We start from the raw sequence: 23,323 nt of genomic DNA, 5'->3' as shown, positions 1-23,323 counted from the left end.
TTCTTCTTAAAACGTGTACATATACATACAAACAGATACCGTGTTCCCCTGAAAATAAGACCTAACTGGAAAATAAGCTCTAGCATGATTTTTCAGGATGACATCCCCTGCACATAAGCCCTAATGCGTCTTTTAGAGCAAAAATTAATATAAAACCCGGCCTTATTTTCAGGGAAACACGGTACATTTAGATGTGTTTGCAAAAGTATGTACACATTTCTTATTCTCTCCACTGAGAGGGACTAGAAGCAGTGACACTCCAGTGACAATAAGCACAGCAGCACCCAAATCTTTGTTTCTAAATACCATGGTCTAAAAAAAGAGCATGGAAAATACAAGATGAGCCTGGAACATCTTGTAGGGTTAGGGAAGGGAGGGAAAGAGTAGGATGGAACATATCAAAAGGTTACAGGGGCCAAGCTGAAACAGCTTCCAACAGCCTAAACTGGAACAAACTGAACTTGAAATAATGACAGCACTAGATTATAACTCCAAGAATAAAATAAATATCTGTGAGTCTACACTGGTATAAATAAGTAGCTGAATAAACAAATGGAGAAGAAGGGACTTTTCCTTACAGAATTCTAATAAATGTGGAAGAAATCAGGGAAATAGAAAACCAGCATTTAGAACACTGCCAATATTAATTACCGTAGGCAAGATCCACTCCTGGGTGCTAAAATTAGTGGTTAAGAGCAGAAACAGAATGTTTGTTTACTCTCAAAGTACTTGCCCCAAATATTTAGTCATTACAAAGGGAAAAACAGTAAATAGTGGGGAGTCCTGGCAGACAATACCCTCACCAAGTAATCAAGACGAACATCACCGATGAGGTCTGCATCCCACAGCTTCTCATACAGCTCATTCAGAAGGGCTCGTGGCCTCTGTGGTAGCTTTCCCAACAACACATAACCTCAACTGAGGATGAGAAGACGCCAGACAAACCCAAACAGAGGAACACTCTATACAGTTGACCCTTAGCCAACATATGGGTTAGAGGCACTGACCTCTCACGCAGTCGAAAGTCTGTGCGTAACTTCTGACTCCCCAAAACTTAAATAGAGTTATCCCTAGTTACCTGTGGGGAATTAGTACTAGGACCCCCCCCCCGGCCCCGTCACCAAAATCCATGGATGCTCAAGCCCCTTATATAAAATGGCACAGAACAATGCATACAGTCAGTAGACTGTTTTTGACCCAAAGGTGGTTGAATATGCAGATGCAAAACGCAGAGATACAGAGGGCTGACTGTATACTCACATTTATTGAAAACAATCCACGTATAAGTAGACCTGCGCAGTTCAAACCCATGTTGTTCAAGGGTCAACTGTAATTGGCTGTCTTCAAAAATGTCAAGGTTATGAAAGACAAGGAAAGACCAAGGACTGTCAGACTGGGAGATACTAAGGAAACACAACTAAATACAAGGTGGTATCCTAGATTGGATTCTGGAACACAAAAGGGACGTTATTGAAATAACTGGTGAAATCTTAACAAATTCTGCAGTTTAGTTAACAGTACTGTAAACAAGACTAATTTTAGTTTTGATCACTGTTCTATTTACGGTTCTGTAAAATGTTAACAAAAGGAGAAGCTGGGTAATGGGTACAGGAACTCAAAAGGGTCTCAACGACTCTCCATCTAAAATTAAGGGCAGCGTCCTGGTTGTTTTTAGACAAAACCTGAGCATAAGAAAAGCCAGAAAAATACTCAAGATCCAAGTATACCACGATCCAAATATCACTGACACCGGAGGAATCCACTGGCTGAAAAGCCTCATGGTCATGAAAAATAAGAGCAAAGCTTAAGAACGTTTATGATTAAAAAAACACAAACCCTCCCAGTAAGGACAGAGGGATACCTCAAAGGTTATGACAGTAATCCCCCCTTATCCACAGGGGATTCCAAGATCCCCGAGGAATGCCCAAAACCGTGGGTAGTCATCCCCTGCTTGGTGTCACTCATTTTAAGGGACCCCTTGCTGAAGTCTGTATATGGGTTCAGTGTTTTCTGGTGCAACATGCAACCATCAATCAGAACATGTTTTCTGTTCGTGTCTTCAACCCACAAACTTCAAGCCTTTTCCACCTTAACTAAGCACTTATTACCCACTGTGGCCCTAACTTTTGCAGTTTTAGGTGTGACGGCAAAACTAGCACAGATTTCTTTTTCCTTCTTCACAATTTCACAAATAGAAGATTCATTTTTACTGTAGATCTCAGCAACCTCAGTATACATTTTTTTTTCTTTCCTTATTGAAAACTTTCACCTTTTCACTTAAAGGAAGTACTATACAGCTTCTCTTTGGAATGTCCGAATTGCCAGTATTACTACTCTTGTGCTTTGAGGCCATTAAGTAAAATAAGGGCTCACCTGAACACAAGCACTGCGATCCTATGACAGTCAATCTGATAACCGAGATGGCTACCAAGTGACTCATGGGCATGCAGCATATACAGCGTGGATACGCTGAACCAAAGGGACGGTTCCCTTCCTGGATGGGATGGAGCAAGATAGCACCACGTTTCATCACGCAATTACAAATTTATGAACTGTTTCTGGGATTTTCCATTTAACCTTTTTAAACCAGAGGTAACTGAAACCGTGGAAAGCAAAACTGCAGTTAAGGGGCGTGTATATATAGATATAGATAGGAGTGTATATATAGATATAGATATACATCTATATACCTACCTATCTATATCTATATATCTATATCTATATCTATCTATCTCAAGTGAATCTCATGACTAGTTCACTCATGCTTTTACAAGTTAATTTCCCCAACTGAATAGTCTATTCTCCGGCTTCTCTTAGTTCGTAACCACATGTGGTTTTCCACATTTTGAAAATAAAAAGAATTATAAAGGCACATGGAAAAGCACTCAGATCTACATTAAATTTGTACAGGACAAAAAACAGCTAGGCAATTGTGAGAGATTCAAAGTGTCAATCACATTTGTGTTTATGGATTCTGACGCGCCGCGTTAAAAATTCTAATCAATTCTTACAATTGTTTGCTCTCAACATTAAACGTGCTAAATTTTTACTATATATAGTTTCATCCATTACACTGTACAGATAAAGAGAAACCTGGATTAAAAATATCTCATCAAATGTAACATACATGAATACATTTCCACCTAATAGCAAATGAATTGTTTTTAGACCTTATTAATGTTTTAGATCATTGCATGATAAACTACCTAATAACTATACAACAGCATGCCAATGCTAACATGTTAGTCATAATTTTAAAAATGCTCAATTTTTACTTCTCCTAAGATTATAGTACTTAAATATTTCCAACTAACGTTTGAGAAAAAAGTGACCATACATATTATGGAGATTATAAATAAGTCTCCTAACTTTCCCATGCATTTACTAACAGTTTGCAGAGCTCAACAGCCTCTATAACATACAGGTAATATGAATAGGAAAAAAAAGGGGGGGCTTCCTGTCCCACTTTTAATAAACTGCAGAGGCATAATATTTTCTCAGATTCGTTTTTATTAACAAAAAGTGCAAACTGTTTTGAACAAAAGCAAACCATGAATCACAGCAATCGGCAAGACATCAGACATGGAAAAGTGAACAATATTAAGAAAAATATAAGCAGATGAGATGCCTCTCGCATGTATATATATATATATTCATGCTTTTTCAATAGTCTCTTAGTCAACTTTCAGTGTAATTTTCACAAAGAGTATAGCAGCTCAAACACAAATGCAGGAGCCCAATGGCAAAGTTTGGCAATTATTTGGGGCTAATTGCAAGTATAAAAGTAAACCTTATACCAGTTTCATGTAAACCACTGTGCAATATGTATGGATCTTTAAATGTATTGACACTGAAATCAATGTCCAACTAATGAAAATAAAGGAGAAAAGAGGGTTTGAAATACTTGTTGCACTTTAGTTGTTTAGTAAGAGGCAGAAAATTGAAATAATTTTAAATGATCTTACATGTGTGCATATGACCAGGAACATAACCAATCCACATTAATTTAATTCATTTAAAATTACATTTGTAAAAGTCACACAGCAGAAAGATTATGTGCCATTAATCAGTGTGCCTGCACTTGAACAAACAAATAAGTTAACTTTAGTCAGTCAACAAACTGCAAAGAGCAGATTCAGTCTAGTGTTACTTCAGTTATTCACATATAGTATCTACAGGGCAGAATCTCCACCTACGTTATGTTTCTGTTCACTAATCTCTAGGCACTAATGAAACTATAATAAACTGTGATTAAAACCCAAAATACAAAGGTGGTCATTGAAACACAACTGAGCCTCTAGCCAACAGAAGAGCCCTGATACCAAGCAGGTTACTGAGTGCATGCAGTGTCTCTAGGTACATTTTCTGGCAGTTAATTGCCCTTCTGTTGTAGCAGACAAATGGCTTTTAATAAATATACTATTTTACTACATTAATTAAGAACTACACTGTTATTCATTACATTACACAGAATTCTTCCCATACTATTAATTTTTTTTCTGTATACTAATGTCTTATACTACAATTGTGCTACTTTCTAAAATTTCAGAATTACTATTTCAGGTAGATGTGATGGAAAAAATTAGACCAAATCTGATTATCTGATTAATGACAATTTGAGCACCAACTACAGCAAATTTCAGAGTCAAGACAGCTTGCAAGTCAGTTCTCGTGGTTTGAAAATTACCTTCCACTGTTTTCATCAGTACTGAAGCTGAGATCTTCAGGGCCTATTTGTTCACCATCAGGAAAATTGCCATGCGTATCTAAGATAAAAAAATCAAAAGATTTTTTTAAAAGACCAGTATTATCTTTTCCATGTCTTTAAATGACTTTATCAAGTGTGTTATTTAAGCGATGCAGATTTCCTGGGTTATGAACAAATCTGTCGTCAGAGAATTTGTGATGTGAGTCAGGTATAACACAAGGGGAAACACAAGGGAAAACTAAAGGAGAAAAGGTAAATGTGGACTAGATACCCACAATTAGAAGCTGAACGGCACTGCCCCACTTTGTCCTCCCGGACACACTGTGCGAGCAGCTGAAGGAGGGAACAGGAAATGACAATGGTGTACACTCTGAAGACCGACTTTGTAAACATAAAATGGATTTCAAAGACAACTAAATTGCACATGCAATTTAATCACTACAAAAACCCATCAGCACTCCAAAAAACTGCCCAAAATTTGGCTGCTTCTTTTAGGAGAGAAAATTACTAAGAGTGTTTTAATACTTAAAAATCATCAAATGCTTTGCTCTGTATTGAAAAAGACACTACTGTGTTTCCCCAAAAATAAGACCGGGTCTTGTATTAACTTTTGCTCCATTAGGGCTTATTTTCAGGGGATGTCTTTTTTCATGTACAACAATCTACATTTGTTCAAATACAGTCAAGTCATCTTCTTCTGGAACATTGTCATAGAGTACTAAATGCGTCTGTCTGGCTGAGATCTTAACCAGGGCTTATTTTCGGGGTAGGTCTTATTTCAGGGAAACACAGTAGAACATCAGGGAAATAAAGCTGACATTTAGCACAAGCCTAACAATGCTGTCATTCCAGGAAATCTTGTGGAGGAATGCTCAGATTGAGGTATCTGGATAAAATATTAACAATGGGTGATGGATGGTAACTAAACTTATTGTGGCAATCAAACACATATATAAATATATATCAAATCATTATGTCGTATACCTAAAACAAAACAAACAATACTAACAATGGGTTTCTCTCAATGAGTTTTTTTTTCTAAGACTTTTGGGAGGAAGAAGAAATAAAAATTGATGATTCCATAATCTGCATACATTTCTAAGAAATCAGAAAAAGTTATCTTTAGCTAGGCTACAAATATCTCTGAGAAAAAAACAAAATTAAAATTAAACATCTGAAACCTCCCTCGGGGTTAGCAAACGTTTTCTATAAAGGGGCAGATAGTAAATATTTTTAGGCACTGTAGGCCACAAATGGTCTCTGTCGAAAATTCTTCTGTTTTGTTCCCCCCCAACTCTTTACAATGTAAAAGCTATTCTCAGAGGTCACAGGCTGTACCAAAGACCCCTGAAGCACCCAATAAGTAGCATCCATTAGGTGTCTGCCCAGCAAAATATTACCTACCAGATTTTTCCAGTACTCACCATTTAGTTTACCCCACAGAATGTTGTCTCACAAATGACAATAATTAAAAAAGAAAAAGAAGCAGAAGCAGCAGAGAAGAAGCAGAAGCAGAAATAGAAGCAAAAGAAGCAGCAGCAGCAGCAGCAGCAGAAGAGGTGGTTTTATTAATCTCTGTGAAATGACAAGATGTGTTGCACCTTCATCTGGGGGCTGTGCCATGAAAGAGTCGTTAAATCCGCCCATGCTCGTGTGCTCTTCCTGCTCCTCATTCTCAGTGTCACATTCAATATCACTGTCGCTACTCATTCCTGGCAGGAAAGAAGGGGAGAACATGTTTCTGACAACAAACCACTTCAAGTGAAAGGAAATGGAAATCTCCTTATCTACGATTCCTACTCAATTTTGCATTGGATGCCAAGACAATATAAGACACCAAACAAAGGAAAACCTCAGTTCTGGTTTTATTTTTCTCCTCAAAGATTAAAATTACCCTTTCCATAGTATCTGAAAGTCATAATGTGAAACCAGTATTAATTTCATTATACTGAAAATATTTTTTCTAAAGCAAACAGTTTTTTCTAGTCATAGAGATAACAGGGAACTCTTAATCCTAATTCAATGTAGATGTAATAGTTTCTAGCCTAAAACATACGTAAACATTTACATAAATACAAATACACATTTATAGACATAATGTATGTCTATAAAAAAATTCCAGTAATTCTAGCAGTAAATGAGTTATTATCCCATTTGGGACTCCAATTTTGTTTTTGTGTATATCAGCTGATTTTTTAAAAGGAAATATCTATAGAAAGTATATCTGTTTCAATCAAGACAGCGATCAAGAAAATCTGAAAATCTTTCTGCTACAAATCTTTATAAATGGTAGATAAAACAAACTTAAAATACTATTTTAACGAATAGCCACATTTAAAAGAAGGGAACTCCAGTTGCCAAAACAAAGCAGGGTAAGGCAAGGAAGAGGGTCAGATGATGCAGTTGTCAGGACAGCTTAATGTGAGGGTCTTTCATAGAAAGGGAGCTGAAACTGAAACTAAAACTCCACTCTTTGTATATAGCTAAAATTCGTATTGAAAGAACAGACTAGAAAAAGTCTGCCTACTGGCACAGGAAGACAGCAAGGAATTTTGTTCTGGGCTCAGCTCACCTTAGAATTCAAACTAAGGCCTGTGTGCCTAATTTAGGTTTGGGATTGAAAGTTGAGGTTTAAATTTCAGGAAATTAACATAAAAATTGGTCAGGAGCTAGTGTTCTTTGAACAAAGCAAATGTAAAATCCTTTGGAGGAAAGGTTCTAGGTAAGGCGAAGTAAACATTCCACCAGGTCTTTCCCATTGAATGCAGCTATAAAACCTGGACAGAATGCATGAAGCAGCTATTTAAGGACTCTGAAGAATAAATAGGAAAAAGCACATTGATGTAAGACCAGAATTTGAAGTGCCACCAAAATGGCAGACTAAACTAGACCCAGAGTTTCATAAAATCATATTAAAAATGTCCAGAATGCAATCTAAAATTACTTCAGCACGTTAAGAATCAACAAAAGACAATCAACAAACATCAACACTGAGGCGACAGAGATGTTGAAATTATCTAACAAAGATTGTAACATAGATATAAAAATGCATGTGAACACTTTGAAACATTTTTGAAAAAACTCTCTGGAGGAAACTTCCACAATCTGGGTCACAAGAAGTATCCCAGGAAAAAGAAAGAAAGAATTCTCCAGGGGGTAAAAAAACGCTCAAAAAGGTAAGTTCCAATCAAAATTTACAAAACAAGGCAGATAATCTACCTGAAGTAAAGGTCAAGCAGATATACAAATAGGACAATATCATGTCTTTTCATAACATGAAATAACCTGTAAGACACTACACAATTCTGTTTAATATGGAAAATGAAATGATATTTTAAAAATTACTAAATAGATTTTTTGGAAATGAAAGTCATTAAGATTAAAATAGTAATAGATAAATTTAGGGAGAAAAATGAGACGAAAATTATAAAAAAGCAGTTGAGAAACAAGGGGATAAAAAGGAGTGTTCTGGTGTAGAATTAACCCCTGGTCGGTCGCAGATGAAAACACTGACAGACTCAGAAAGAAGTTAGAAAGTTTATTTAAGAAGAAAGGTGTGTGATGGCCTGTTAGCTCACTTGGTTAGAGTGTGGTGCTAATAACACCAAGGTTGCCAGTACAATCCCCATATGGGCCACCGTGAGCTGGGCCCTAAAATAAGAAAGGCGCCAGCAGAGAGGCTGAGTGGGGCGGGAGGGGAGTGGGAGGAGTGGACAAAAGCACCTGACTTTAGGTTAGCTTTTTCTTATATAAGCAGGTTTGAGGAATGACATCTTGACATTGTTTCCTGGGGTCTGGTCTGTTTGAAGATAAAGTTATCTTCTAACTCCAGACTCGGACTCAGCCTAGGGCTTTATGCATTACCAGTAAAAACTGCAAGGGAGCTTCAAATTGGATTCCGGTGTACGCCTGAGGATTAAGAAATTGTTCTTTTTCTGACTCATCAGGGAGTGGTTCAAATAGACTGCCATAGAGATAGCAAAAGTAACAAAGGAGGGACAATGTAATAAGAGAAAATGGCTGAGAATTTTCCAGAATTAATGAAAAACATTCTGAATTGAATGAAAATGAAAATACAACATATCAGAAGTTTTGGAATGTAGCTATAGCGGTGCTTAAAAGGAAATTTATAGCATTAAATGCTTAGAAAAAGGTCTCAAATTAATGATCAAAGCATTCACTTTAAGAAACTAGAAAAAAAGAACAAGTAAATGAAAATAAAGAACACAAGAAAAATTAGCAGAAAACAATAGAAAAAGAAATCAATGAAATAAGGTCTTTGAAAAGGTCAGTAAAACTGAAAAGCTTCTAGGCAGATTTAAAAAAAAAGCAAACAAAATTACCAGTATCAGAAATAAAAGGGTGCATCACTACAGATTCTACAGACATTGAAAGGATAAGGGAATAGTATAAATAACTTAATACTAATGAAATTGAGAACACAGATGAAATAGACAAATTCTTTGATAGACACAAACTACCAAAGCTCATTCAGATAAAAATAAATAACAAATGGGTATTATAACTACTAAAGAAATAGAATTTGTAGTTAAAAATAAAAATCCCAACAAAGAAAACCATAGCTCCTGATGCCTTCACTGGTGAATTCTTTCTCTTCTGTGTTCAAGAAGAGTTTGTGTATTATTTCTCCCTTAAATATTTAGAAGACACTGACTGAATACAGCAAAGAAAAACAATTTACTGCTCTAAAGACACAGTGACACTTACTTTTAGAGGCCAAACCAGCTACTTCTATGAACCACCACCACCACCTCATGGCCCTTCATGGGACTGTTGCTGAAAACACTGAAACCTATGTTGAATTCTTGAAATTCTAGGCACAAATTTAAGTCTTGGTACTAGTTTCTGAATTCCTGACAGATACTAACCTTCTGGATTCACAAACAAGGAATTGAAATTCTCTGAATTCCCAAAATCTCAACTTATTCTTTAAATACAACATTTTTCAAACTGTATCTTAAAAAAAATTGTTTAATTTGTAATATTTCCAAGAACTGTAGCCCACAATAAATATTCAAATGCTGGAACATGCTGTGAACATTACTGGGTAGTATTCAAGTAATGTAACATTTAGAACTTTTAACAAGATTTGTAGTACTGCATAGAATCATACATTGAAAATGCCAATTTAAGGAATTATTTTGCTTCCAAAACTTCCTATGTCTTAGAACACCGCTCATGGGATTCCTATACGGTATAAACTCATTATTAGTTATATAGCAGCAGACAGGGCTATGAACACATTCTTATAAAATGATAACAGCTATAACCAGGACTGATTTGACTGCATCTTTCCAAGGTGCTTCTGTTGATCTTAACCTTTGACTCCAGGTATCAGCATTTCCAGTTTTTACTTTCAACTCGACATAAGTGGATTCCTTCAAACTGGTAATGTTTCAGTGTTGATTGTTAAGGTTACTCTAACAGGAGAATTAGAACTTTTTCATTTTTTTCTTTTGACTCCTTCTCAGGATTCAGAAAAACATGCATTTCCCAAGAAATGCTGGGGAGGAATTCCTGCATGAAAACACTGCTTGGTCTTTTTATCAAGTCCTATGATCTGGAAGTTCCCAAGCTTTGTGAATGTAAGGAGAAAGACAAATTGGTCTCTTGACCTTTCGCTTACTAGTTGGACTACTAAATCAACAGGGCCTGTACCACCCATTGCCATCAATAACTGAGAGGGAGTAAACACAATAAAAAGTCAACTACTTTCATTTTTTTGAAATGAGACTAAGCTGCCGTCAAGCAACAGCTCACAAGCTATTTGTTGTGTCTTATCTCATATATTGCAATGTCTACCCAATGCATTAAGTAGTGATTAAAGCAAACTAGTGATAGTTTACCTACTCTTAAGAATTTTGAATACTGGACCTGTCTTGATCTCACCAGAAGGTGTCAGTAGGTTGTCATGGATAGTAATTACAAGGTACCATTAAATGTAAGATGCTTCAGAGATATTAATGTGGAAAAAAATTTGCATCTTAGAATAAAACCTGAAATAGCATATTTCTGTATAATTGCCTACCACATTGTTTGAGCACCCACTCCATGGTCAGTACTGTCCAAAGCTAACTTCTGAGTTACAACTCCCTTATTCAAAGGTGCTCAAATTTCAGGTGCTTGCTAAATATACTCACTGACCACCTGGTACTGCACACACTAATGCTTCACTTGCCTTCCTCCTTTCTAACAGAACCTCAACACAATACCACATGGCTATGGGGGGACAGGGACCAAATGATTAAACTCTGCCAAACTTCCTTTTCTTGCCAGTTAGTTATGAGGTATAAGAGGAAGTTAGAAAGTTGTTGAGGTTCTCTGAGAAAGGTTTTCCTTGTTGATAAGTAAATATGTAGAAATAATCCTCCCAGAACATTCTTCTGACTCCATATAAAGTTTGGAACTGCAGCAACCATCCTGCTGTCCTGAGGGGAGCTGAGCCAACTCACTGAGTGGCAGAGTAAAAGATGGAGAAAAAATGAGTTTTTGATGACAGTGAATGGCTAAATTTTCCAACCCTTAAACTGCCCTACCAGTTAGGTGAGACTTCTTGTTAATATAACAGAGTAAATCTTTCTTATTGTTTAAGCCAACTGATTTGCGTTTTTGTCACTTACGTTAAAAGCTCCTAACCAATATCCCCAAACAAATCAACAATGCCAGAGCATCAGATTTTGTATTCCCTCAGATAGACTGCCAGTTAGGTTTGTAACAGGTATGCCACGGCTTTCCTTGGGATGGGTGTTTTGATACCTATGACTTGTCTGAAAGGGATCTGTGCTACTTCAGTAAGAATTTAATCAGAGCACAGTATCCAGTGTTAGACAGACCAAGGAAGGAACTGGTCTACCTACAGGCAGGCAGGCAGGCGCTCTGTAAGGTATCAAAAGGGATGGGGAGGGATAGGGGGAGCCAAGCTTTTCAGCATCGAATGGTCATTAAACAGATTAATACTAGCTTGTCCCATATGGTCCCAGTTAGAAAGGAAAAGCCTGCTTGATGCCTGTTATGTCTAAGAAAAGTCACATTTTATTGATGCTCAAGAACATTTAAGAGACAATTGGGTAGCCCCAAATTCCCACCTAGTAATATATACAATGTCTTATTTTAAAGCTCCTTCAGACAGCTTGAAAAAGAGAGAAGGGAAGGAATGGGTAGGGGAGGACGAGAGGGAGAGAGACACCCTCCCACAGTGATCTGACACAGAAAATTGTCTCTTAGATACTCTGCTCAAATAAAGAGCCTTGTTTTTCCTAAGTATGGATACAAGAGAAACCCACTCAACTTTCTACCAAGGCTTAACCGTGTGAAAAGTAAAGGTTTTTTGAGAACTGGTTCCTGCTGATGATAGAATAATACCCACAGCAGTGAGTAAAGCCCCATTCTCCTCTCACAAACAAAGCAGATTCCAAAAGGCACAAGAGCTCCTTTCGTCCACTGCATTCCCTTCCTCCAATCTCATCATTTAGTCTCCTTATTGCCTGTCCTAAGGCTCTACTGGTAAACCAGCAAATTGCAAGGGTGCACTCCTGTGGCACTATGGATATGCATGTTTACAGCACCTTTTCCTAATGAGTTGTGGGTGCTTTATACCACGCACTCCTTACCTAAGAGGAAATGTGTTACTGAGTAACACTCATCACTTGGCTCTAAATGACATAGGTTCAAGTCCACAGCAGATTTTAAATGTGGCCAAGCAAATGCCTTTCTCCAGTTTAGGATAAGCTGCCAATGATCAGCTTTAAATAAGAAATGAAACTAATGTCAAAACTTCCAGGGTTTTGTGTGTGCTGACTAGCTAATTATACAGAAAAACTGCTATGATAATGTGAATTATGAGTTGAAGGCTGAAATTAATAAGTCCAAGTCATCTCTCACCTACATTAATTTAAGAAGCTCCTTACCAGTTTTCTTGCCCCCAGATTTCCACACCTCATCCCCACCTCCCGAAATCCATTCCGCACAATGCAGTTAGAGTAGGAATTTTAAAACATAATTTCATTATCTCACTTCTTGTTTAGATTCCAAAGGACAAAGTCCAAATTCTAACTAAGATATACAACAGAACTCTTTATGATATGATCTCGGCCTCCACTCTGGCTCCATCTATCGCCAGTCTTTACTTGGCTAACTCTTATTCATCCCTCAGGATGATTTTTCCAAAGGTGGACTAGGTGATTGTTAAGAGCACTGGCTCTGGGTTCAACTTCCAGCCCTTCCATTTTAATTCTGTGACTCTGGTAAGATAAGTTACATCTCTAGGCCTCAGCCTACTCACCTGTAAAATCAAGATAAGAAAGTAACTACCATGTAGGGCTGTATTGAGAAAACATAAGATAAATACTGGTAAAGTCTCTAGCAAGTCTCTAACACATAATAAGGACTTATTCAATATTATCTGTTTTTTTCGTTATTACATACCCGTTCTTTAAGCTCTTTATATACCCTATCACAGCACTCATAATATAATTCGCTATTAATCAGTTTCTCTGACACCTGACCGGTGGCTTCCATTGTTCCCCCTGTGCCCCTCCCACCACCACCACCACCACCACCACTACCACCACATATTATCCAATATGCCTGAGAGCTACAACTTGCTACCGTTTGTAACTGTGACGCACTCTGGTCACCCCGGTTGAGAATCATTCAACTCAACCAACGGCTCTCAAGTGGGAATGACTTTGCCTCCATGGACACATTTGGCAACATCTGACCATTTCTGGTTATTGTCACTTGGAGGAGTGCTGCTGGAATCTAGTGGGTAAAAGCCAAGGGTGCTGCTACACATCCCACAATGCACAGGGCAGCCTCCTACAACAGAGTCATCCGGCCCAAAATATCAATGGTGCCAAGGTAGAAAAAACCCTCAATTAAATATTAGGTTCAGAAGTTACTTTATCACGAGCATCACATGCAATGTCAGACAAATCAGAGGCACTTCATAAACGCTGCATGAATAAAAGGAGCCTGTAATCCCAGCACAAGCTGTAAAAATTTAAGCCACTAATAATTTATAATCAGTTTATATAACTACATGGAAACTAGCTAATCCCTATAGGTCCTTTCTATAAAGATCAATCATAATATTTCTTTCTTAATGTTTTAACAATGAACACTTCATTTTAAAACTCCTTTCCATTGAATCTCTTCTACTGAAATAATGCTGCCCGCCACACAAGCACCAACTAAGAGGGCAGACCAAAATGTTTAATGTTCTTTAACTGAAAAACCTGAAAATGCCACCATCCACACACTCTCACAGGGTAACCAGAGATTGATGCTGGCACCTGTATATATGCTTTGAGTTACAATTCATCAATCATTGAAATTCAAATAAGCGCAGAGGTGGAAGGTGGCAGAGTTTCACTGACGAATACAATTTCAATGTCAAATATCACTTAGAAAACTGACATGCTTTTTTGCTAACAAAAAGGACACAGCAAGGACAACATACATAAACCTTGTTTCAAATACCTTCTATTACTCAAAATTACAAAATGTCTTCTATGCTTTTAGACAAAGAACAAGAAATTTAGAACATGCAGAAGAATACTAGCAATGTAATTGAACATGAATTGGCAGAGTTGAAGCCGGTTACTCTAAAGGATTTTTTAAATAGTTCAAGTTTGGAATACCTCTGTAAGGGCCAAGTAGTCTATAAACATTAATCAAGACTGACTTCAAAAGCTGAAGTACTTGTCACTTAATATTCTAATTAGTTGTTGTGGGGCATGTCTTCCCATAAGACTGTGAGCATATCTAATTTCATCTTTGCATTATCTAGCAAAAATTCAATCCCTGTCATGTAGGTGACTTAACATATTTATTGAACGAGCAGATGAACGATCTGCAGATTTTTCCCTCCTATAATAAATGCCTTTTCTAATAAGACATATCCTTTTACGTAGTCGATTATCCATTTTGCCTTTCTCTGTGCTTAATGTCCTAATAAATCCAGTTGCACAATGAATGAATGCTGTGTTCAGAAAAGGACATCAGATAGTAGGTAATGTCTCAATCACTCTTTTATTAAACCAACAACTCCCCGCCACCAACACCAGAAAAAGATCATTATTCCCGCCACCCACCTAATTATGACTTATCATTCCTTACCTTCCTCAGGGGCAGCGGAAGCTCCTTCAGATAGTATAGGTTGTAATTCCCCCGTTTCAGAATTATTTTCCAAGTCAGTCATTTGCACTCCTTCCAGATGACCTCCTTTAGTGTTAGCCCTCAAAAAGGGAGAAAACAACCTGATGTTTTTGTATAACTAGTCAGTGATACAATAATCTATATTTTCTTGTCTTGAAACTGAGCATCGAACTAAGTAAAGTATATAGCACTAATGTTTAATACTAAATTTCAAGTTGATTTTTAAAAAATCCACTAGCAAACTTACAACGAAGCTTCTAAAATGGTGGACTATCAATGTCAATACCCTGGTTGTGATATTCTATCAGTTTTGCAAAATATTATCATTGGGGGAAACTGAGTGAGGAACACAGGATCTCTCTGTATGATTTCTCTTAACTGGATGTGACTCTCCAATTATCTCAATAAAAATTCCAATTAAAAAATAAACAGAAGTCCTCAATAATGTGTTTTCACTAATATGGAAAGACTTTTGAGATATATTATTGAGAAAATGGGGTGCACCTTTTGTATTAAAAAAGCTATATAGTCACAGTTACTAAAATACACATAAAAACTGAGAATATACATCATATATAAAAAATTAAGAACAGCAGGAAAGTGCGTGGGCAGGGGGTTGGAAAACTAAGCAGATGGAAGCCAAAAACGGGGAACATTTCACTTAATTTTTTAACCACTTAGTATTTAAATTTTTTGCTTATACTATTTTAAATCAGGCAATGAAAAAGACACAAGCTGGAAAACACCACATGAGCCAGGCTGGCGATACAATTAACTGTAAAATGAGGGTTAGAGCTAAAAGCTGCAGACATTTACAAAAGATTTTCCAGGCTAGAAAAAAGTCTAAGTTTATGTACATTTAATCTCTATGACTAAAGGCAGGTATAAATATCTCCATGACAAATACATATAAAAGCTAGCTGCAGCTTCAACTTAAAAGGGATATGTTATCAAATCAGGCTAAGTAATGGAGAGGACAAGATAATCTCCAATGATTATAACACCTTCCACTGCTTAAATATGAGCTAACAGAAAACTAAACCACCAGCTGTCCTTTCAGATTTGGTAATTGCCCAGATCTTAAAACTATATGAAATTAAGTAAACTTAAGAGATGTAAATCTTTCTCTAAATTTAATTCAAAGTTCTTTTCAAAGTCTCCAAGGTAGAACTATTCCACTGTTTAAATTTAGAAATATATTTAATTAAATCCGTAAAATAGATCAGCAGATGGATATTAAGGCTGATCTAGCACATTCATATACAATACATTCTACAAACATTCCATCTTTTGAAGGGATGGAAGTTTGAGATGGCTGGGATTTAAATTTGTTTCCTAGGAGGAAGATTAAGGTGTTGACTATCATACATATCCTTTTGGGAAACTCCAACTATGAGTTTTGAAGACACTTTTATAAGAGGAGAGAAAAAAGGTGAGATAAAAATCAGTGTTAAAATAAAATTGCTAGAAGCGCTTTGTTCCTTGCAAAGTATGTGTAAAAGACCTATGAGACATAATACAGCCCAGCTGAAACGTCTATCAAAAGTGTGGGGCAGATGGGAAATAAAGCTCACACACACACACACACAAAATCTCACAAGGCAGAGTTCATACAAGGTTTCACACCATCATTATTCTAACTTCAGTGAAAATGAGCTCTTAACATATTTAAATTAAACTTCTGGTACTATCTTATCCTATTAAGAAAAATAAGTAAGGTCTGTGATACTTTAAAAGATACATTTTAATACAACAAATTAACTTTTTCAATCTGCTAAAAAATTAACGTAGTGGAAATTTGTTTTGTTCATTATGAAGCTATTAGCTATACGCCATTAATAAACAAAATAATTTAATTTACCCCAAGGTGACCATTTTCCTCCTTTTCTCAACAGTAGGTAAGCCATTGATAACTGCAACCACAATAGCATCTGAATCCAAAGCCTGACACTGCCGGTCTTCGGATTTTGGCAGAATATCACCAATACTGCCATGTGTCAAGGCTCGGGGAGAACTGTGCCTGCTCCCAGACTGACAGCTTCCTGGGGGAACGTGCGGAAAGGAAGAGGATATTCAGAAAAAAGGAAAACAAACAGAAGGTTCTCTCTCTAGTCTCCACTTTAGAAGATCTCACTAAATACACATTTTTAAACGGCAGGAAAACCCAAAAATAACTTTAAAATATCTCTCTCAGTCTCTTTGATGCCAAATATGTAAAATTAAGGAGTCCAGAATATGCAATCTAATAGCTGTATTTTCTTACTAATCAGTCAAACGGTTCTGTTGTGAGATCAAGGAACTTTCGAATCAAATTTCAGCACTTTTGGTGCCTTTAAAGGTCTAAGGCTACACCGTAAGATCAAGTTCAAGTAACAGACATCTACCCACTGAAATTACATTGAACTCTCAAAATTACCTTCAGACGGAGGTTGACAATCTCCCTTTGAATGGTTATTTTCTCCAGAGTCTACTGCTCTTCGAAGTGAAAGACTACCTGCTATACTGGGCCGAGCTGGCTTGGGTGAATTACTCTTCTTATTTGTGGCTGCAAAAACATTCAAAAACATTTCTGACAAAATAGCACAAAATTTACTACCTAGGCAATCAAAGAAAGTTTAATCTTACTATACGTGATAGGCATTCTATCTGCTATATGAACAAACAAACAAACAAGACAATGTTTTGGTCCTCACTGGTTTATTTGGGGTGTTTCCCTAAAAGTATTCCTACTTTGCTGCTTGTGGAAAAGTCTTAACTTACAAAATTAAAAAGAGAAAAATTAGTAAACTTCAGAAGAAAAATCAGAACAGACACAAACTCCATCTCAATGCAATTAAACTAAATATTAACAATAAATATATAACACCTAAACACTGGGAAATTGTAAAATATTATAGGGCTTAAAAGAAAATCAATGTTGAATTAGAAATGGACCACAATTACAATACTTTAAGATGCCTGTGGCTAAAACAGTAATTAGAAGAAAATGCATATCCTTAACATGAATTAATTAGAAAAAACTGATACTAAATGGCATAACATGCACAGGCTCAACAAGCTAGAAAAAGAATAAAAATAAATAAAAGAAAGCAGAAGAGATGCATTAAAAGGTAATAAGCAGGTTCAGCCAGGTAGAAGGATGTAAGACTGATAATCAATCGTCATTTTATACATCAGCAAAGACCAATCTGAGAATGAAATGTAAAAAAGAATTCCATCTGCAACAACAGCATAAATAGAATAAAACACTTGGGAAAAAATTAAACGAAGAAATATAAGACTTACACACTAAAAACTACATATATTGTTGAAAGAAAATAAAAAAGACAATGAAAATATTCTGTATTCGCTGATTGGGAAAACTTAATATTGTTAACACAACAATACTCCCAAACTTAAGCTACAGATTCAACACAATCCCTATAAAAATAGCTGTCTTTTTAAAATGCAGAAATTGATAAGCTGATCTTAAAATTCATATGAAAATGCAAAAGATCCAGAATTACCAGAAATAATCCTGAATGGAGGACTCACATTTCTAATTGCAAAACTTGCTATAAAACTGCAGTAATCAAGACTGTATGTGCCTGACCAATGCACTATACACATGACGTTGAAGTAGAATAATACTGAATGTCAACTATAACTAAATATATAAGTGTATATAGTCAAGGAATGTGGAGTACAACATAGGGAAGATAGTTGATAGTATTGTAACAGCTTTATAAGATAGTCGGAGGGCTAGTAACTTGGGGGGTGGGTTATCACTTTATGAGGGGTTTAAATGTCTATTACGTTGTTTGTACAACTGAAACTAATAAAAAAATATTAAAAAAAGACTGTATGGTACTGGTTTAAAGACAGAAATATAGATCAATGGAACTGAACTCGAGAGTCTAGAAATAAACCCTTACATTAATGGTCAATTAATTTTCGACAAGAAGGCCAAGACAATTCAATAGGCAAAGAAAAGAAAAAATGGACAATAACAAGTGTTGACAAGAATATGGAGAAATTGGAATCCTCAAACATTGCTGATGGGGCTGTAAAATGGTGCAGCTACTTTGGAAATAGTATGGCAGTGCTTCAAAAAGTGAAACATACTTCCCATAAAAACTAGCAATTCCACTCCTAATCATATACTCAAGACAAAAACATAGATATGTCCCCACAAAAAACTATACATGAATGTCCATAGCAACATTATTCAAAATAGCGAAAAAGTAGAAAAAAAAAAATCCAAACGTCCATCACCTGATAAGTAGATAAACAAATACAATGAAGTATCATTCAGCCATAAAAAGGAATTAAATAACATATATGCTACAACATAAATGAAACTTGAGGACATTATGCTAAGTGAAATAAGCCAGACACAGAAAGACAAATATTGGTATGATTCCACTTATATGAGACATCTAGAATAGTCAAGTTCACAGAAACAGAAAGTAGAAGAGTGGTTACCAGGTGTAAGAGGAAAGGAGGAATGGGTGGGTTACTGTTTAATGGATACAGAATTTCATTTTGGGATGATGAAAAAGTTCTGGAGGTGAATAGCTGTGATGGTTGCACAACAGTGTGCATGTTCTTAAATACCATTGAACTGTACCTTTAAAAATAGTTAAAATGGTAAATTTTATGTTATTTATATTTTACTTACCATAATAAAAAAATTCACGCGTAAGAAAATGACAACACAGATAACAAACTCTTTCTCGACTCCATACCCTGTCCAGGTACCACCAGATTCACTGTGAAACTTAAAGAAGCTGGACAGTCATGCTCGTTTCTCGCCTAATTCACTCTTCTGCTATACTCTTCCATGAAAATCTTAAAAGGGTCACCCGCCCGTTCATCTTGACACCTCTCAATGGTATAACCACTCCCCTTCTTTTTGAGATGCACTTTTTTTTTTTAGATATTTGGGGTATTTATCACTTCCAGTTTTTCTCCTACCTTTATGATTGTTCTTTTCAATTTCCTTTGCTGGCCTCCCCTTCATTAACAGGCCTTTAAAAGTTTAAGCAGAGCCAAAATTTCTCTTTTCCATTTAAACTCCCTTCATATTTGATCTTATTCAGTCCTTGGCTTTAAACAGCATCTTATACTATTGACCCCCAACTGTTTATATCCAGTTTTCTGACCTCATGAGCTTTAGACTTATGAGGGATATCTAGCAGACATCTCAAATCTAATATGTTTAAAAAAGAATTCCTGATTTCCTGCCCCTATCCTCTCTCCCCAATCTCCACACTTTTTTCTTCCTTATTTGCTTTGCACCTCAATTAATGACACCATCAGTCAATAAGTTCCTTAGTCCAAAAACTAAAACATCATTCTTAGTTTTTTCTTTCCTTAAAACACTATCCAGCCTTTCTTAACTCGACTTGCGGGAAAGAACTGAGCCCTTCTGGTCTAAAATATCCACTGTATGTAATGGATTAAGTTATCTTCTACGTAGCTAAAATAGGTTATCTACCATCCTTGGGAGAATTAGGAGAGAAGAGAACCTCAGTGAATAAAGGGTGCTAGACTCTAAGGATGTCCATTTACTCACTGAAACCACTCCTGAATAAGCTACCGAATAAGCCACCATATTTCACACAAGCTATTGTTATAAGCTGTTTACTGATATCACAACTCCCATTCTCAACCCTTTTCAGACTCTTCACACAAAAAGCAAAGTAATCTTTTTAAAAGGTAAATCAGATCATAAATACCCTTCTGATTTATATTCTCTTCACACTTCCTCCTAAAACCAGAATAAAACTCAAAATTATTTATAGAGGTCTTAGAGCCTGCCTATCTGACCTATCTCCTATTATTCTCCCCTCTGCTTTGTTCACCACATTCAGCCATACTGGTCTTCCATCAAGCCTTCAAACATGCACGGCAAATCCTGTTGTCAGTGACTTTGCATTTTCTGTTCTGCCTACCCTCAAGAGTGCTCCCACAGATCTGTGTATGGCTGCCACCTCCTCAACCTTCAGGTCTCAGTTCAAATGCTGCCTCCTCAGAAACTTTCTCTGACTAACCTAACTGAAGTAGCACACTGCTCACCTGCTATTCCCATTCCACTCTTCTGTTTCCTTCACAGCACTTTTTACCAACTGAAATTCTTTCCACCTGTCCACACATTTTAATGTCCAATTCCCAGCACACAAATGCAAGATCCATGAGGTTAAGGATTTTGCCTTATTTACTGCCTGGTACAGGATACACAATCAAGAAATGTTAGCTTTATTATATAGTAGAAAACACAGTCAGTTTTAGGTGGGAGAAGAGGCTATCTGTATTTGCACTCTTAATTCATTGTAAGAGAGATGTTTAAATATTATCCTGAATAAACCCCTGCAGTCGATCTTCCTAAATGACATAGAGAAATGGCACTAACAGGATCTTTTTCACTTACAGTTTCGTATGTAACAACTGGCAACTGATGACTTTGCCAAGAGCTCCATTCCCAAATCCTGTAATCTGCCAGAGTTTTCACTTCCACATGCAGCCAGAGCAGCCTGGTCAGCAGAAAAATGGCTTGTTTGCATGTCTCCAGAAGCAGCACTGCTACTTTTTATTTCTGAAAGTGTATTCTTTACATCAGTTTTCATACATCGGACTTCAGCCATTTGAGTTTTGAGTCTTTTTAGCATCTTTAAGTCAGAGGGAACTCGCCACATCGCCTGCTGCTTCTTTTGATCTTTATCTTTTCGGGAATATGACGCTTCAGAGAGAAAGTGATAACTCAAGTTAATACAGACTTGCACATTCATGAAATCATTTTGTACCGTGAACATATGCAGATTTGATGTGTAAATAAGCTAAGATGCTTTAGGTGGTATCAATAATAAAAGCATACATTAAATGCCATTAAAAAAATAGTCACAAGTATTTAATTTTATTCACAACTTCAAAGTTAGAATCTGGGTTACATTATCACTCAAATCTGAATCATATATTTAACTTTAAATGTTTAAAAAGCTGCCCTAGTGCCTATGCTTCCTACTTTATACTTCTCTACTTTTCTCAGGTTTTCTACACTGAGGTTTTATTATGTTCATAATTTAAAACTATTTTAAAAAAACCAAAAAACCAAATACTTAGTTAAATCTGCATACATTATATACATACATACATATATATATATATATATATATATATATATATATAAATACCAACTACATTCAAAAAGTTGATTTACTGAACTAATGTTCAATGCAGATGCAGCTATTAAGTGCCATGGGACATCATAAAAGAATAACTCCCTGTCCGAGTCTGCAACCACTAAAGTAGCTGAAGTTTTTAATTTTTCCCCCTTACCCAAATATTACAATGAGAGGCATGAGCAAGGAAAACACAAACTTTCTACTGCAGGAATAAAAAAAGAGGTAGATATCTTGGAAATCAAAGAACACTGACTGACTCAAAGCAAAAAGAGATCAAAAGCCCCTTTTCAACACCCCAAAAAAAACCACACATGTGCGCACCCACAGGCACACACAGCCTTCCAAAGTGGAACCAACAGGCAACCTAACTTGACAAAGAACAAATCCTTTATTAATAGGAATGATAGCTGAGCCTGCTTACACAATGCAACAACCTTCACCATAAAAGTGGAAATACAGTAATACCATGTTTCCCCGAAAATAAGACTTAGCCGGACAATCAGCTCTAATGCGTCTTTTGGAGCCAAATTTAATATAAGACCCGGTCTTATTTTACTGTAAGACTGGGTATGGTGTGGTGCGGTGCGGTACGGTAATATAATACAATACGATACCGGGTCTTAGATTAATTTTTGCTCTAAGATGCATTAGAGCTGATTGTCTGGCTAGGTCTTATTTTTGGGGAAACACAGTAAAAGGCAGACACTATAATGTGTCCAACAGCCATCCCCCCACTTCCTGCTAACCTTGCCAAAAGGACCCAGATTCTGTTCAGGTATCAGGTGGGCAGCAATGTGCTCAGGAAGGTTAGGTCCCTCCTTCGCCCCCAGTGGACATGTGTCCAGGACTGGTCTAAGCTCCTTCCTCTTTGATAGTGGTTAGGGTGAGTACACGACTCAGTGCCAGCCAAAAGTCTGGGACGGGCACACTTCTGGGAAAGATTTTCAATCCTGATAGGAAGATTTTATTGTGTTGATTTATTTTAAAACATCTATAAAGAGCTTACTGAGTGTCAGATATTTGTAAAATATTAAGTCATGTAATCTTTATATCAATCCTCTGAGGTAAGTACTATTATTTATCTCCGTTTTATAAACGAGGAAAGACACGAAAAGGTTATACAATATACTCAAGGTAACCCAGCTAGTAAGCAGAAAAGCTTGAACGCAAAACAAGAAGTCAGCCTCCAGAGTGATGTTAATTATTAGTAAATCTATTCTCCAGGGTCGCAGGAATAGGGTCTCTTTTCCATCCAGTCTTTTCCTTCCTGCTA

General features: G+C 36.6%; 1 protein-coding gene across 4 annotated transcripts in view; it reads right to left on the bottom strand.

Annotated features, from left to right (window-relative positions):
* The window catches only part of TRIM37 (tripartite motif containing 37), a 238,113-nt gene that overhangs the window by 150,964 nt on the left and 63,826 nt on the right, over nucleotides 1-23,323 (bottom strand). For all 4 annotated transcript variants that reach the window (XR_013991978.1, XM_081029028.1, XM_081029027.1 and 1 more), the window contains exons 19-24: nucleotides 21,300-21,608; nucleotides 17,304-17,432; nucleotides 16,749-16,929; nucleotides 14,849-14,967; nucleotides 6,310-6,420; nucleotides 4,688-4,766 (exon numbers count right to left, since the gene is read on the bottom strand). Coding sequence is in view for 3 of the 4 variants with exons in the window: in XM_081029028.1 (XP_080885154.1) it covers nucleotides 4,688-4,766; nucleotides 6,310-6,420; nucleotides 14,849-14,967; nucleotides 16,749-16,929; nucleotides 17,304-17,432; nucleotides 21,300-21,608 (928 nt within the window). In the remaining variant the exon portion in view is untranslated. The remainder of the gene's footprint in view (nucleotides 1-4,687; nucleotides 4,767-6,309; nucleotides 6,421-14,848; nucleotides 14,968-16,748; nucleotides 16,930-17,303; nucleotides 17,433-21,299; nucleotides 21,609-23,323) is intronic.

This window comes from Rhinolophus hipposideros (genome assembly GCF_964194185.1).
Source record: "Rhinolophus hipposideros genome assembly, chromosome: 20".
Lineage (NCBI taxonomy): Eukaryota > Metazoa > Chordata > Mammalia > Chiroptera > Rhinolophidae > Rhinolophus > Rhinolophus hipposideros.
The sequence above is the reverse complement of the archived record's forward strand: the minus strand, read 5'-3'. Positions and strand labels throughout refer to the sequence as shown.